The sequence below is a fragment of the Podospora pseudopauciseta genome, chromosome 1 (assembly GCF_035222475.1).
Source record: "Podospora pseudopauciseta strain CBS 411.78 chromosome 1, whole genome shotgun sequence".
Lineage (NCBI taxonomy): Eukaryota > Fungi > Ascomycota > Sordariomycetes > Sordariales > Podosporaceae > Podospora > Podospora pseudopauciseta.
Window position 1 is genome coordinate 6,369,243 of NC_085892.1, and position 12,936 is coordinate 6,382,178.

The 12,936-nt window shown below is 52.6% G+C and overlaps 3 protein-coding genes and 1 non-coding gene across 4 annotated transcripts; all 4 read left to right on the forward strand.

Moving 5' to 3' along the window:
* QC763_117520 (uncharacterized protein) lies at positions 1-2,496 on the forward strand (the record flags this gene model as incomplete). The annotated part of the gene is made up of 2 exons (XM_062908338.1): positions 1-2,320; positions 2,376-2,496. Exons 1-2 carry the CDS (start codon positions 1,842-1,844, stop codon positions 2,494-2,496), a joined length of 600 nt encoding a protein of 199 aa, XP_062771423.1. The 5' UTR covers positions 1-1,841.
* Positions 2,497-3,754: 1,258 nt separating this feature from the next.
* On the forward strand, positions 3,755-6,143 carry QC763_117530 (uncharacterized protein; the record flags this gene model as incomplete). The annotated part of the gene is made up of 2 exons (XM_062908339.1): positions 3,755-5,419; positions 5,478-6,143. The coding sequence occupies 2 exons, from the start codon at positions 3,755-3,757 to the stop codon at positions 5,799-5,801; spliced, it is 1,989 nt and encodes a 662-aa protein (XP_062771424.1). The 3' UTR covers positions 5,802-6,143.
* A 23-nt stretch (positions 6,144-6,166) lies between these two features.
* On the forward strand, positions 6,167-6,300 carry QC763_0020880. Its single transcript has one exon. It is a non-coding gene; the product is annotated as a tRNA-Leu (tRNA).
* A 2,792-nt stretch (positions 6,301-9,092) lies between these two features.
* Positions 9,093-11,908, forward strand: FCR1 (Fluconazole resistance protein 1; the record flags this gene model as incomplete). Its single annotated transcript, XM_062908340.1, has 3 exons — positions 9,093-9,521; positions 9,571-10,875; positions 10,937-11,908. Exons 2-3 carry the CDS (start codon positions 10,654-10,656, stop codon positions 11,906-11,908), a joined length of 1,194 nt encoding a protein of 397 aa, XP_062771425.1. The 5' UTR covers positions 9,093-9,521; positions 9,571-10,653.
* Positions 11,909-12,936: the final 1,028 nt, after the last annotated feature.

Consider the following 12,936-nt stretch of genomic DNA (forward strand, 5'->3'; position numbering starts at 1 on the left):
CAATTTTCTGTCATCACTCAGTCCCTTGCTTGTCTTATTTTCTGGACATGCTGTACACGTACGCATGCTCCCACAGACATGGGTAATCAGGGCGATTTAACATGAGCGACTCCTACGACGCGTAAGCAATGATCATCGTCACCAACATATCTCCAAAAACAGCTGGAGCTTTTCACGGTTCCATTCACTTCAAAGATTAAGCATGCAACCTTTCCAGGCACAGGACCAGGATCCCGCCTTCGGACCGCCTGTGTAACCCAACAAAAGGCCTGATAACCACCCAAGGTGTACCTCATGCATGAAGGGGTCAGTCAAGCTTTTTCCTGTTCTCCTCCCGAGCGGCATCCGGGCCATGGCTGGCATCGTCAAGCTTTTTAGGTGTTGGCCTCGATCGCTCCAGCCAACGAGTTCCACTGTTTTGGATGCGTATTGATGCGGCGAAGATGTAAGTCTTCAGGGGCTGCATATTCAATTGCATTTCTCGGCGATGGATATACCCTATTCTAGCTCAACGGCCGTGGATGAGCATAGGAGGCACCCGTTGTCAAAGTGGGCCATCAGCAGCTCAGAAGCTCGTGTTACAGATGCAGACGGGCCTTTTATACAAGTGGCGCCTTGCTTCCAGTTCAGAGCCATTGAAACACCTACTGGGGCAGCTGAAGATGCAGAACTTACTTGCCCCCACGAAGCCAAGACAAAGATCGCATGAACCGCGGCTTGCTGGAGAATCAACACGATGGTCAAACGGCGTCGTTTTGGGTAACTCGTATGATGGGTCGTTGGTCCGGAACGGCGACCGATTATTGAAATACGAGATTCTCTGTGTCGCTACGCTTCCCCCCTACCTTTTCAGCACCCCGCAAGAGAAGGACGAGAAGGACAGGGCTGCCAAGTTGACCCAATCTTTTCCGGCACCTACCGATATGCATGCAACGTGCCGCTCACAGCTTGTCTCAGCACACCCAACTCTCTCGCTCGTCCTCGCCGTCGTCTGGCACATGGCCATTTTCTAGCGTGGGCCGCTCCATGATCGGCTTCGCCGTTTGCCCACCGGTGGCATAATGGTCGCGAAAAAAAAAGCTGGGGATTCGTTGGACGCCTTCGCCCACAACAGCCGACTGGCAACAAGTCAGCGCATCATCACATTGTTCCAAGAGGTGGTCACCACAGTATAAATCCGATACACGACAGACTGCCTGCCTTGGACCAGGCGCCAAGAGCAGATTGAGATGCACTGCGGCGCAGTGGTTCGGTTGGTGTAGACCCTCCGGGTGCATGGCGGCGTCTAGCACACGGGGGCCTGTTGGCCTGGTGCGCCCTGCTTATGGACGTCGTCCTATGTGAGCTCGACGCTATCGTGAAATGCCCTGCTTGGTGGTGGCTTCCCGTCTTCATAAAGACCCAACCACCCACACTACCTTCGCGGGGCCAACACGCCGTCCTTTTCAGCTTCTCCGACTTCCGCTCCCATGTAACGGCGTTTGTAAGCTCAATTTCTGCTCTTCCTCCATTTAGCCTGCTGCATAGCATCTGTACTCGGTGTTTCTTGTCTTTCAACATATTGCGCTCGGCATATTCAGCTGTCTGGGCCTGCCTCTGCCAATTACCCGGCCTCACTGACTTTCGAATTTCCTCATCGCTGCGCATCATTGCGCCTCGGCAAGCTCCTGCTCCCCTTCCTTTGTTTGGATTATTCCACTACCGCCCCCTCGGTTTCGAAGCCCGACGTCACTCTTTGTTCTTTGTCGCCGGGGTGCTCCTTAAAAGGACGCAAGAGCGACCACCCCGTGAGTTCTTGGATTTGCCCGAGTTAAATTGTCGCACCTTGGTCACATATCAAAATGAGGTGGTACATTGTGCTTGGCCTTGCGCATATGGCGACATGCTCGCCTGTGCCTGTTTTGTTGAAGGAACGATTGGAAATCTTCTCGGACGCTGCCAATGGAGTGGTGACTGTCCTCCAGTCCCGGTCGAGCGAGCTCTCCAGTGTTATCTCCGAAAGGAGTCAAGATGGATCTGCGCAAACACCAATAGAAGTCGCTTCACCGCAGTTGCGACCGCTCACAAAACACCGGCCTGCCGCGGAAACATGGGAGGACGAAATGGATGCGCCTGTCGTGACACTGGGCGATGAGGACTTGCTGGAGGTTACCGAGACCGACGTCGATATTACCACCTTTGCGTCGTTCGCCCGACCAGGAATGCCGTGTCGTCATGGGAGGCTACTACGCGAAAACAACGATATGCTCATCATCTATCTTGCAACATCTTTCCTTCTTGTGGTGGTAATGGTGGAGACTTGGGGTAGCTGTGTGAGGAGGTAAGTCATAGTTGACAAAGTATGGATGAAGGGCTTCACTAACGATACATGATAGACAAGAGCAAGGCACGATCAGGTTAGAAGAGAGCCCAATTCGAGAGGTGTGCTCAATCCAGTTAGAAGCTGCTCCGGATGTCCCCAAGGATGTGTCGGATGAGAAGAAAGCCTTGCTGTGAAGATGAGCAGAGCATAGCTCGAAATTCGCCTCGATACCTCTTTTCTGATGGCTATTAGGCCAACCTGAAGCTCGACTGTGTGTCAGCATATCATCAGAACCAAGAACGAATGGCCTCAAGACCAACATTCGTGAGGACTTGATAGGGCATGTTCATGTTCCGTTGCCATCGTCTGGCAACCGAGCAGGTGTTGCTTACTTGAATATATCTCGCAAAAAATATAATTATCATTAGGCTCCCTCGTGCACTTGCTTACCGAACAATTTGTGCAACAACACTCGAGCACGTGTGCAATTTCCGTATGGTCACTCAGGAGTGGGCCGATGTGAGCTCCAGAAGGCCTCACTGCAGTCCAACGAGCCGAGCCCAACGTGTTCCGCTTCCATCCCTCACCCGTCTCGAGGAGATCTGAAAGAGCAAGTTACCTATCTCAAAGGGCGATATATTAGACATCCTATGACGTTAAGTGCGGCTTCTACACCCGTGCCAAGGACCATGGAGGCTGAGCCGGCCGCCCCGGGATCCGCCTTTCTCGCATATCGGCGCCGGAATGCGGGGTTCGGAGGTCCCGACTGATCATTCCTACCCCGTGATGCCAAGCATTCCATCGCCAAGCCCTTGCAACTCCATCTTTGAGGCTGTTCGCTGTGATCACAAGCCACATCGGCAAGCGGCTCATGAGCAAGTCGACACCACTGACTGTATTCATTGCATAAGTCGAGCTCGGGAATGCAGAGTGTGAGAACTAAGATTACCAACGAATACATCGGCGAATAAGACCTCTTGATTATCGTCAGGATGCAGAGAGAGCGGCGTGGTAAATGCCCACTGATGTTTCATGGCTTATGGAACTCTCATGCAGCCCAGCCTCTTCAACCCAATCACGAGCGATCCCAGAAGCCCAACTCAGCACAAACCCCCCTCCCTTGATACCCATGCCTTGCCTCAGGCCTTCAGCCTTCCTTTCCCTGATCCTCATCCGTCAGCCGCCCCCCGACCAACATCTTTTTGCTCTTCTTTTCTTTCAGATAAAAAGAATTCGGTTTCCCTCTTCCTGCAGAAAGTCGAGTCCGAAGCTTGCTGCAACCGCGTCACCTGTATCTTACGCCAAGACCAACTCACACTTGGTTCACCCCGCATTTTGGGTCTCATCCGAACTCCGGGTCGACAAACAGTTTGCCGTGTGAAAGCTCAAACCCGGCATCTCACAGCTGCAAGCCAGCCGCGAGCTTACTTCCAGAAGTAGCAAGACATAATAATGTCTCTGCAGGTTGACGATGGCGGCCGGCGCGCCCGGTCCCGTTCTCCGGGCCGGCGCGCCGATGTGGTGGAAGCGTCACCGTACAGCTCTACCGACCGCGGATTCACGCCCTCTACGGTGACGGCATACAGCGAGTATGAACGGCTCTCACAGTGGGGATCCGCCGCCGATGAGGACTTTTACGGCGCGAGACCTCCCTCGGTGGTGAACCTCCAGGGACAGGGTCATATCTATGGTGATCCTCTTGAAGCTGAGTACGGTCGATATAGCGGTAGAAGAGCAGACCGCGACCGGGACTCGGACAGCGACAGCCAGAGACGGAGATATCCTGAGATCAGAACCGCCGAGCCCTCGTCTTCGCCGAGAGACTCCCGCGATTCTTTCGGGAGGGAGTCCGATAAGGAGCGCCGCCGCAGGGAGAAGAAGGACAAGCTCCAGGATGATCTCGCCTATGGGAAGCTGCCGGGGCAATCCAAATATGATGCTCCTGTCCCCCAGTCCATCCCGATCCCGATCCCCAACCCTTCTGCCTCGGCACCATCGTTCAACTACGCCCAGCCGAGGCCTTACGAGTATGGTTCCGTCTCCAAGACAGACCGCTACGGCGCCTCGCTCGAACCTGCCCCTCGCCCAGGCCGTTCCCCCTCTCCCGGCCCATCATCCCCCTTGAAATCCGCCATGAAGCGAACCTCCTCCCCTCTGCCCCCAACGAATCGCATGTCAACCCTGTCGGTCCACAGCCCCCACCACTCCCTCTCCCTCTCCTCCGCCCCCCCTTCCCCGCTATTGGAAGCCTACCACGGAACGTACCAATCCATGTCACCCATGCCCTCCCCCCTGCTCATGCCCTCCTCTCCCGGACATCATATCCTCGAAGCGCTCTCCCCCCTCGGTTCAGACTCTGAATCCGAACAGAAGAAGAAACGACGCGCGAGGTTCCACGACCCGGTCGACGACGCTGCCAGGCTGGCAAAAGCCCTAAAGGGCGACCGCCGCCCTCCCGAAACAGAACCCCTCATCGAAATCCTGCCAGGCATGTCCCACGAGCAAATCATGGAGCTGCGCCAGGAATACAAGCGCCTTGTCAAAACCGGCACGGAAAGAAAGGGAGTCAACATTGCAAAACATATCCGTGCCAGGCTCAAGGATGAGGATCCCAACTTGATGAAGGCGTGTTACGCTACTGCGCTCGGCAGGTGGGAGAGCGAGAGTTACTGGGCTAATTTTTGGTACCATGGGGATAAGACGCGGAGGGAGTTGCTGATTGAGAGTTTGATGGGGAGGTCAAACGAGGAGATTAGGCTGATCAAGGATGGGTTTAGTGACAAGAAGTATGGGAATTCTCTGACGAGGGCGATGAGGACGGAGCTGAGGGAGGACAAGTTTAAGAAGGCGGTGCTGATGGTGCTGGAGGGGGGGAGGCAGGAGGATGTTTGGGATGGTAGGGAGAGGAGGTGGAGGGTTGATGCGGATTTGGTGGAGCAGGATGTTAGGGAGTTGTACAAGGCTGTCAAGAGCGAGAAGGGCGGGGAGAGTAAGATGTTGGAGATTGTGGTGGGGAGGGGGGAGGAGCATTTGAGGGAGGTGATGAGGGTTTATAGGGAAGTTAGTAGAGGAGGGAACTTTGCCAAGGATGCGCTGAAGAAGAGTGGGAATTTGGTGGTAAGTTCTCTCTAGTCCTGCAAGTTTTGAGCATGATGTTGACGCGTGACGAATATAGGGCGAGGTTCTAGCGCATATCCTCAACGGGGTGATCAACAAGCCCATGAGAGACGCCATGTTGCTCCAGCACGCGCTCAAGGCGTCCAAGAAGGACGAGCTGAGAAAGGAGCTGTTGATTTCGCGGTTGGTGAGGTATCACTGGGATGCCAATCACATGCAGCAGGTGAAGCGGGCGTTTAGAGAACAGTATGGTCAGGATCTGAGCGACGCTGTAAAGGAGGGCACCAAGGATGAATGGGGTGCTTTCTGCAGGGCGTTGTGCATCACACGTATGCCTGATGCGGAAAAGGTTATTGCGAGGGTCGATATTCATCGGAAGTGAGAGAGACGTGATGAGCTGTTGAATGCAGGATGATAAGGTTGGATGGGATCACGTTGGAGATGATGGTTTTCTACGTTTGGGTGTGTATTTCCTTGCTATACCATTTTTCCTCTTTTCTTCTTTTACAGAAATCGCTTCCTTCATTCTCATCTTATACCATCGGAATTTGCTTTGAAGATTTGCCTGGATATCAATCGATTTACTTTTGCCACATAGCATTCTCAATACATCCCCATACTATTAGCCAATGTGTTCAAATCCCTTACCTTCAAAATAGCGCCATAGATATTCATACTTCACCACACAAAACACACACACAAAAAAAAGATAATTATCTTCCGACATATAGTCTGCTTTGCTAAAAATGACAAGGGTGAGATTCGAACTCACGCCCCTTTCGAGACCACGGAACTTGTTTGCTTTCCTCAAGAGAAGTATCCAAGTGTGGATTAAGGGAAGATCCTTAACGTGGCGCCTTAGACCGCTCGGCCACCTTGCCTGTTTGTTTCTGATGTTTGCCGAGGGCCGGAAGAGGCATTTTTGCACAGGGCGTAGTGGTTGTGGTGGATATGGGGGATCGTGGTGAGGGTTTGGCTGGGGTAGCCCTTGCTGTATGGGCTGTGGGTTGAGTGAAGCCGATGGAAAGCCGATAGCGTGCAGACTCAGCCTCGACACGACCGAGGGTTCTGTAGGTACAGAAAACGTTGAATGTACCTAGGGTAGCTAGGGATGAGTGTAGAAAGATCCTGTCGTAGATCTCCCCCAGAAAATCCTTGGCTGGCTTGATATTGGGAGCTGAGAGTAGACGGTGAGGAAGGATAGGCAAGCAACCTAATAGTGAGGCGGATGAGATTTCTGAAGAATGGCACGTGGAGTTTTGTCTCATGGGGAGCATACTGTGATCGGTATGGAGGATGTTGGATCTCGCTTCTCCCTGCTTCGTGGAAGCGAAGGCGCAGTTTGATGGCTGGCTGAGAGACTGAATGAACCAGCAAAGAGGCCCTCAAACTGGAACGATTCTGCAATTGGACGTTTCCCGGGGAAGTATATGAGCTTGGCATCTGTTATAAATAACATAGCACAGCAGCAGTAGAGTGGACATGTACATGTATGACCCCAGATAAGCCTGTTTCTGCCAAGAGACGGCAGGCGGGAGCCATGAGAATCTTACTCGCATGTTTCCTTGGCGAAACTGTCTCTCCGATGATAGATGTCATTGTTGTCATGGATTTTGGCGATGTCGAAACTCGCTGTCTCGGGCTTGCCGAACGGTGTTGAAAGATGCAGTTCAGATGGCCGATGCTTGGCTTTACCTGTGGGTCCGGCATTGTTAGTGCCAAGCATTACCGGCTAACGCCCACCAAGACGGGATGACGTCAAGCCTATGCGAAAAAGAATTTGGCGCGTCGGCGCCAGCTCCGAGGATCATGACGGCTCGTAATTTGCTTTTTATTCGAAGGTAGCGAAAAACTCTCTACGTATACGCTTGACTCTACGATAATCTATCCTGCACTATACTTCCAACACGATCTACAATTCGGTCGTTCAAATGAATAGGCGGTGTCTTCTCACGTTCGCTGGTTCGCTCTTCAGGGATGGTCACGCCACGAGAATGATGTTTCTCCACTCGATACAGCTTCGAGGCTCGGTAAAGTCTCGCTCGCTCTTCGGCATAACTTCAAGTTCTATGGATGGGCCAAATCCTGCTCTTTTCAACACGGCGATGAGGATGTGGGGGAGGTCGAAGATCTTTGCCTGATGCCATGTTGCACAGATATACGCTTCACATCATGAATCGCTATCAGTGCCCATAGCGGCAACAGCTAAGACTTTCGTTGTAGGACAACCGTTGTTCCATCAGTATCTCAAACACTCGGATGTGCCAACCGGAGAATACCATTCTCGACGTTTCACAGCGCCGGCAAACATGTTTGGGGCCCTGAAGGGCTGACTCATGCTGTACGCTCGCACTTAAGTGCGAAGTGAACAGTTGCCAGCCACATCGATCGGCAGGCTCTGTTCCCATCTCAGGGTATCTCTTGAGCAGATTACCCCTCACCTTACGAGTCTCATCTTTACCATTATCCAAAACCACTCAGGTTCATGACACCAATCACGAGGGAGCGAATGGCGTCGCTGGTCCAACTTAGTGTCCTGTAGTGCAGTCCCACAGGCCCTCGTATCGCGCAGATTAGTACTGAACCCCGATCTTAGGTTGCCGTTTCCCCGGTCATCTTCTACAAAGACAATCAAGCAATTGCCAAGGCCCGTCAACTCATCCCTTGGGCCTGGAGATGCAAGGACATCATGCTCAAGGGGGACAATGCAATATCGACAAGGCTGTGGCGTCCCGCGCCTTGGGCCAGGATCCGGGGACGGGGACCAGAGATATCGCGACATTGTTATCGTTGTCTCTGGTTTATGGTGGGTACCCTACCCAACTGTTGCAATGCCGAGATTCAGGAAGGCACGGGTGAGGCCAAAACGAAACAAGACTTGGTGATATCTACCAGCTTCGGTGGCTACAATACCGAGCGACCGCCTTATGGTGAGCGTCAGCAACTGCAACGCTGTCCCCTAATAACGGCGAACAGGAGAACCCCTGGGCGGTGAGAATAGTCTGTCTTAGTCTGACCAACGAAAACGGAAGATGCCGTGCTACCCTGCTATATTGCCTCCTTCCGATACAGGTATCCCACAAGGCTAAGGATGCGGCCGAGGAATGTGACGATGCTGGACAGGCCAATGACAGGTAACGACCCCAGTTTAAGGTAGCCAGCGCTCTCGAAATAGTAGGCTGCCTAGGTCCTGCTTTGCTGAAGCTGAGCTCTTCGCCATGATCCTTCAAGGCGATGCTCGAGCTATGAGTTTGCCGATACATCTGGGCACTTTCATACGGGGACGGACTCTAACAAAGGGGACAGCAGGATCTGTATCTAGAGGACTTCCCAGTGGGCCCATAAGCATACCCAAGGCGTGTCTCGAAAAGGGGCATCACCGATCTGATGAGTGACTGATAATTGGGCTGTTTTTACTTGAGAAATACTTTTTTTGATGGCTTGGTCAGCCAGGCTCAACTCTGTTATTTGGTAACAACATTGTTCCAGTCGGGATTCGGCGAGAGTTGGGCTGTCAACACCGATCCGACTGCTTCTCGCGCGATTAACAGGGCCCTGGTGCTTGCAAAAGAAGCAGGACGTCTGGTGGACGGGTTTCGGGTCTTCTAGGCTTCTTCCATAGCTTTCAGATGCATCGTGTCAAGTCGGGATGAAACAGCCAAGCGGTTGATTGGATCGAGTCAAGAACAAGCCCCTCGTCCGCCATGTGGGAAAACGCACACAATATCTTCCGTTAAGGGTTCGGAGGTCGGCCTTTGGCACACACGAGCTCCGGGAGGATGACATGGAAAGGCCCCACCCGTACCGAGCCAGCGAAACAGAGAAACCCCCACTAGGGCAAGCCACTCACAATTCGAATTCGAGAAGCACAGCAGCACATCACCAACCCAACATCACCAACAATCGTCATGAACACCACAAGAGGCATGTCAGACGCACAAAGGGCAATTGAGCTGCATATCTGCTCAGACACAGCGACAAGTACCGCCGGCAATACATTTCGACAAGAGTATTTGAATTCTTTTTCTCAAATGATATATCGACACTACTTCCCAGTTCGGTCGGCTCTCGGTTGCGGGAACACCCTGATCGGAAACATCCCGTATTGTCTCCGACCTTGATCATCCTGGTCTTGTCTGATAGCGAGCAAGCACCTCAGACTTCTCCACGTTGGGATCTCCCTTGTCGCCCTGCTTTTCCACTTTCTTTCAATTTCTGGTCTTGGTTAATGGTTTCCCTTTTTTTTTTTGCGTCGATTTGAGCACATCCTGACGAATCGAGCCTCACACGGCAGCGGATCAAATTCCCCTGGCCGCAACGGAGTAATCATGTTGAAATGCAGCAGAGAGAAGATCGACGCAGGAGCCAGAGGCGTATTGCGGCCGCAGAGGTTCTTTTTGAAGGCCAACAAAGTTGTTGCTGCATGTCATGAAGAATCTTTTGGCTGGCCCTAACGAGGTGTCCACAGTCTTTTCTACTTGGGAAAAGCATCATGAAGTTTGCGCGCTCTCGGGGATAACTAAGAGACCGACTGTTGAGGCCGTTTAAACACCGTCCAATACCACATTAAATCCCCCCCCCACACACCCACCACCACGAATACACAAAATCGAACGCCGCAAAGTGATTCATTCATACAGACAAGGTACTGTACGAACGGTATGATTCCATCCAGAAGAGGTGTTAGACCCGGCGCGTGGGCTTTGCTGGGTACACACACTCAACGAGTACATGAGACCTGCAGACATCGCCTCGCGACAAGAAGTACTTGTGCTCCCAACCCCAGTCCCCAGTCTCGAGTCCCCATGTTCCTCATGCCCCTGTCGGTCCCCTTGAACCCTGTCAGCATACCTGATGTACCCGTCATCCATGTCATCCATGTCAGTTCACTCACAGCTAAGAGAGGGCCGCGCAGCCCTTCATCTTTATGTACATTAATAATCCCCTGCTCTCTCCTGCTTCCCTCTGCTTATGCACCCACTCCCCCCTCGTTCTCGAACACTGGTCTTGGCCTCATCCGTGCAAACCACCCCGATCTCATATATTATTTCTTCATCCCACACCCCCCTCCAGAACTAGCTCACCATTATAAGACCTCATCTTGCCACCATCGTCTTAACACCTTCTCGGTTCTAGAAGACACGAACTTTGACTTGACAGCTTGACAGCTTGACAACCAATTTCACGGACGACATCAAGCTATTGCCACACAATACCTACACACTCAGCATACAATGGACGGCTTACCAACACCACCCAACGAGGACTTCCTCGGTCACAAGAGACACCACACCATCTCCAAGTCAGTCAAGGCCGTTCACAGGACATCAAAACGCACCAGCTATCACGGCCACCCGCCTTCGCCTGTCCATGACACCCACTCATCACACAGCGGAGATGCCAGACATAAGAGAGTGTGGAAGGCCTGCGAGAGGTGCAGAATGAAGAAGACCAAGGTTGGTTTCAACTACCTACCAACCTGATCTCTCTTCAGCTATCTGACTAACCACTTTTCAGTGCGACGGAGAGTTCCCCTGCAAGAGGTGTAAGGACGACGGCCTTGTCTGCACAGCTGGAGTTCGCAAGAAGACTGAGTACAAGCAACTACCGCGCGGTTACGCAGAGGTGCTCGAGAACACGCAGTTTGCCCTCATTGCTACGGTACACAAGCTTTATGCTATGGTCCGAAACCACCAGACATGGGATCTCGGCGAGCCAGATCTCAACGACAGAGGCCAGCCGGTGATTCACAATATTGCGTCCAAACTGGGGTGTATACGACCCAGCGGGGACATGGACCTGCCTCCTCATGCTGTTTTCCCCGAAGACGAAGCCGGCCTCACGGAACTTGCCAGACAACTAGAGGAGCAACAGAGGAGAGAAGCCATGGCCGCCCCATTATCCAGCAACGGCAACACCACTTCCATCCCCCACAGCCACCACAGTAGACAAAACACGATCGACTCGCGAATCGACGACCGGGCCAGCTCGTCCTCCCCCGAACTCGACCACTCGGACTTTGAGACTAGCATGGACAACTACCGAAAAGCGACCTTTGGCACCACCACGGGAGCAACCTCAGCGATCACCATGTCACCCGCCAGTCTGTCCTATCACGACTTTGACATGTCCGGCTGCCCTACGCCTTCGGTGGACGGCAGGTTCCCACCGCACACGACGCAGTCACCTACCTCGGCGGGGAGCATTCCCACCAGTCTGAACTGGCTCAACGCGGCAAGGACTTCTTCTACGGCTGTGATGGACGCGCTGGAGTTTACCTCGCAGCCTGCGGCGCACTACGGGGGGTATACGTTGGACATGGACATGCTTAATCAGAATCTGCTAGAGTCCGCGTTTGGAGTTGGAAGTGGGGTGGGGATGAAGGGGTTGGCTTGTGCGGCGAATCCGGATGTCACGCTTTTGGGGGGAATGGGGGACACGATGATGTACGGGGGGGTGTATGGGGGGGATGATGGGTTGAGGATGTGAATGAGATTGTGGGGAGTGGTGACGGGACTTTTTTTTTTGGGGGGGGAATTTCGGATGTCATGGGGGTCAGTCAGTCAGGACAAAGGTACAGACGCAAGAGAAGAGAATGCAGATTATCGGGTTTCGGTACACGGGTTGAAAGGGTTTTTCCATCCATCTAAACTTTTTTGTGAGGGAAGCGGTGGTGCGGCGGGACCGGGGACGGAGACGGGGAGAACCGTTTAGTTTTTGTGTGGATGCATGTATGTGTGTGTATGTGTGTGCCTGTCAGGGGGGTGTAGGATGTGTGAGGCTGCGGCGAGGGGGGGTGTTGAGCGGCGGGTTTTTGGGTTTGGCTTACCGTTTCTTTTTTTTCCTTCTCTACACGGGAGGGACATATGCAACTGTTCGGGTTACCTTGTTTAGAACGTTCGTTTCTGTTGTTTACATATTTATCCTTTTTTTTTATTTTTTGGGGTTGGATGGGATAGGTAGGATGGAGTTCACTTGGCGCCTTGTGGGGGTTAGGTAGGGGAGGAGGTATGGTTTGGGTACAAAGGGTTTTAGACAACACAACAATACTCTTTTTCTTTAATTGTTTTTTCTCTCATTGGAGCCGGTTGTCTTTCTGTTCGGGGTGTGTGTACTTTTGCTGATGGATGGTGGGACAAATTGAGGGTTCATTTTTATTACGTTGCAGTGGCTTTTTCGGTCAGAGAGGGCAGGGCTGAGTGTTGGGAGTGGTACCGAGGGGGTTGTGATAGTGAATTGAACGATGAATGATGATTACCACGCTTATCCCACTGTATCTTGTGAAGTCAATATCATCACCGAAGTGTTTCAAGATGAACGTGTGGAGGTATCTACTCGGGTACGTACGAACTGGGGGGGTGGTAAGGCATTTGATTTGCTCCCCCATCTTATCCCGTCCCGTCTTGTGGAATCGTTCTAGAAGAAAAACTTCCCCGGTTCCTTACCTACGGTTCATTCCCAGCCACGTTGTACGCTCGGTCGGTTAATCATCCACGTTTCTCTTTTCCACCCGCTCC